General features: G+C 38.8%; 1 protein-coding gene across 1 annotated transcript; it reads left to right on the top strand.

Annotated features, from left to right (window-relative positions):
• Positions 1–652: 652 nt before the first annotated feature.
• On the top strand, positions 653–1,411 carry LOC110944694 (G-type lectin S-receptor-like serine/threonine-protein kinase At4g27290). Its single transcript, XM_022186345.1, has one exon. The coding sequence runs from the start codon at positions 653–655 to the stop codon at positions 1,409–1,411; it is 759 nt and encodes a 252-aa protein (XP_022042037.1).
• Positions 1,412–3,223: the final 1,812 nt, after the last annotated feature.

Below are 3,223 nucleotides of genomic sequence, written 5' to 3'. Positions count from 1 at the left end.
TATATAAAATAACTACAATTTATACGAAATAAAATACTTATATGTACAAAAAGTGGATGTATCATATACAAACATATTTAAAAAAATAAAAAAAATATATCGGGTAAACAAGTACACTGGTTGGGTAAACGGATATATCACTAAATTCTAAACCAGTCCTAAACCCGCAAAAAAAAAAATCTAGTCCCAAATGTATCAGATTTCGGGTTTACCGATTAGTTTTGGGTTCGATTGTCATCCCTACCCACAATCACGCCGCTTGTGTAATGATAAACCCCCCCCCCCCCCTTCACATCTTCTAACGCCTCTTGGCGCGGTGTGCCCTGCCCCCTCACGGCCACGTGGCTAGGGCGTTAGTCGGTAACACTTAGACTTAGCCACCGAGTAATTTCTATCCACGTGACCTATGCCCAATGGCAACTGACGCATAAGTACAAAATAAATTTTAATGGAGCCACCTTCCACCTTGCAAGTTGAAATATACATTAAATCATAATATGACAACAGCAATTAACGCGACCCCAGCAATTTAATGGGTCAGTTAATAGCGCATATGTAATATCTAGGTACTATGGGAGGCGGATTAAAAAACACACTTCCATCTCATACTAAAGATAGCTAAGAAAATTATCAGAAATTTTTGAGAGAAAAAATGGAGAGAGTAGCTATATATGTTCTTTTACTTTTTTCACTCCACATTCAGAAAATCTATACGGCCAAAATCGGCATCATTTCAGATCAACAGTTCTTGACAGAAAAAAACACATTGGTCTCGTCGGCCAGAACCTTTGAACTGGGCTTTTTCAAGCCGGGTAGCTCTGGGAATGGCTACCTCCTTGGTATTTGGTATAAGAAAATATCTGTTAAAACGGTAGTTAGGGTGGCCAAAAGAGATCGCCCACTCACCGTCGCATCATCAGGTGTGTTAAAGATTGTCCATCCAGGAAGTCTTGTCCTCATGAGCAATAATAGTATAATGTGGTCATCCAACACAACATCATCAGGAAATGCAACTGCAAAGCTTGATGACTCTGGAAATTTAGTAGTGATAGACGGACACAACAAAAGTATTCTCTGGCAGAGTTTTGATTATCCAACTGATACCTTTTTACCGGGCATGAAGTTCGGGAGGGACAACTTGACAGGCAGGGAATGGCATCTATCGTCACCGAAAAGCAGTGAAGATCTAGCTCCAGGTAAATATATCGTAAGCGTAGACACAAATGGTTATCCTCAGATCATAATCAAAGACACAAATGATAGCCTCAGATTCAGGGCCGGACCATGGAATGGTGTAGGGCTTAGTGGGGCTTTAGCGTTCGACCAGAAGAATACATTAAGATACAATATGGTTATTAGTTGTTGGCAGCGGAAGTTTGTCCTGAACATCAACATCATATGTAGAACTTGATTCACCATAATCATGTGGTGGATTCATCATGAATCAATCGAACAAACAACACACACTCGAAAATGAATAGGAGAATGTTTTGGATATTGTTATAAAATATCTTTGTACCGGTTATGATCCCGGTAAAACATATATATACATATTGTAAGGGACGGTTGTTACCGGCGGTTACTTTTGGCGGGAGTAACCACCATTCAAACCGGTATGTCATATGTGACATATCCTTTCACATATATTCGATACATTCACACATATATATAAGTACAGTAATGTTATAATACATAATACATAATAAATATAATATAATCAGGTTTATATTCCAATACTCCCCTTAAACTGGATTATATTTGCGGGAGTGCATTAAAACGCTCCGATTTGCCTCGTTCACTGCCTTCTCAGCCTGCCAGAAGTCGAACCTCCTCCTCTTTGTGCTTTCTTCAATCCCATCCAGTCATTTCCAGCATATAGAGCGTAGTGCTCTCTATCTTCTTCTGGAATGCAGCCTGTGCTCATTGTCCTTCTTCCTTCATCGGCTGCTTTGTCTTCATTCCCTGCATATCCCTGAGTTTGATCTTCTCTCAGATTACCTTGTACCGATTTGAACTTATAATAGTATATGATAACATCCAAGTACATAGCATACAATATCCTCATGTAATCTCCGTCTTCATAATCATGACCCATATCTTTTGAACCATTGCCCATAGATTGTTTGAAGTCACAGTTCTTTGGCCTCCTTCTTTCTTTACAACCATGTAAAGTTCTAACAGGTTCACCTTCTTGTTGTTACCCATGTACACCGGAATCGGTCTCGTAGTAATTCCCATATTTATTCTCAAAAACGAGTCGATCATCTCCTCGAACTTTACTTCTATCTCGTACTTGTATTTCATCACATACTCAGTATCTTCTAACATGTCTAAGAGGGCCTTATAGTCTTGAAATTCATTGAATTTCATTGCTTGCAGAATCATTACATTCCAATCGGGTTCGTTGGAAGTTAGATTCAATTTTTCGAAATAATCATTCAAGTAATCAGATTTGAAAGTTTCATGTTCTGATTCTTTATCGATTATAGACTGTTTCTCTCTCGAACCGATTTCATCTTCTCTAGTTAACCCGGTTATGTTATTTCTCTTATTCATAAGGGGAGTACTGAAAGTAGGGAAACGTTTGCATCTTTCACCATTAAACTTCACTGTAAAACCTTGAATTACCAGTTGATCAAGGCTCAGAACATTTCTATCCAATTCGGGAGTGTAGTAAACACTTTGGATTCGAAATTTCTCACTTACACATATAACATCCACAACCCCTATGCCTCGTATGAAATATAAATGATTTTCACCGGTGTTTGTTTCAACACCGAACATATTCTTTATTCTTTTGAAAGAATCTAAGTTACCGGAGTAATGATGTTTGAAATTTGTGTTTATGTACCAAATTTCAGACCAAAGACCACCATCAGTGCCATTGACGATGAATTCTGAGTTTCGGACTTCATCTTCTTCTTGCTTTTGTATGCCGGTTTCAATGGTTTGCCTGATCAAGAGAGTTGCTTCATCATTTTCTTTTTCTTTGCAGTAGGCAATTTGATGTCCTGGTTGATTGCAGTAGTAGCATCTTCTTGGTATTGTCTTTGCCGTCGATCGTTCACGTTGTTCGTCGGAATAGTGTTTGCACGGAAGAACCGTTGAAGATGTGCAAATTCTTTCTCCTGCATGATCTACCGTGGCTCTGATACCACATGTTGGCAGCGGAAGTTTGTCTTGAACATCAACATCATATGCAGAACTTGATTCACCATAATCA

The sequence above is a fragment of the Helianthus annuus genome, chromosome 6 (genome assembly GCF_002127325.2).
Source record: "Helianthus annuus cultivar XRQ/B chromosome 6, HanXRQr2.0-SUNRISE, whole genome shotgun sequence".
NCBI classification, from domain to species: domain Eukaryota; kingdom Viridiplantae; phylum Streptophyta; class Magnoliopsida; order Asterales; family Asteraceae; genus Helianthus; species Helianthus annuus.
This window is presented reverse-complemented; position numbering and strand designations above follow the sequence as displayed.

What these genes read in the sequence shown, in the direction of transcription:
- LOC110944694 (XM_022186345.1), top strand. Translation starts at nt 653, where the DNA reads ATGGAGAGAGTAGCTATATATGTTCTTTTACTTTTTTCACTCCACATT.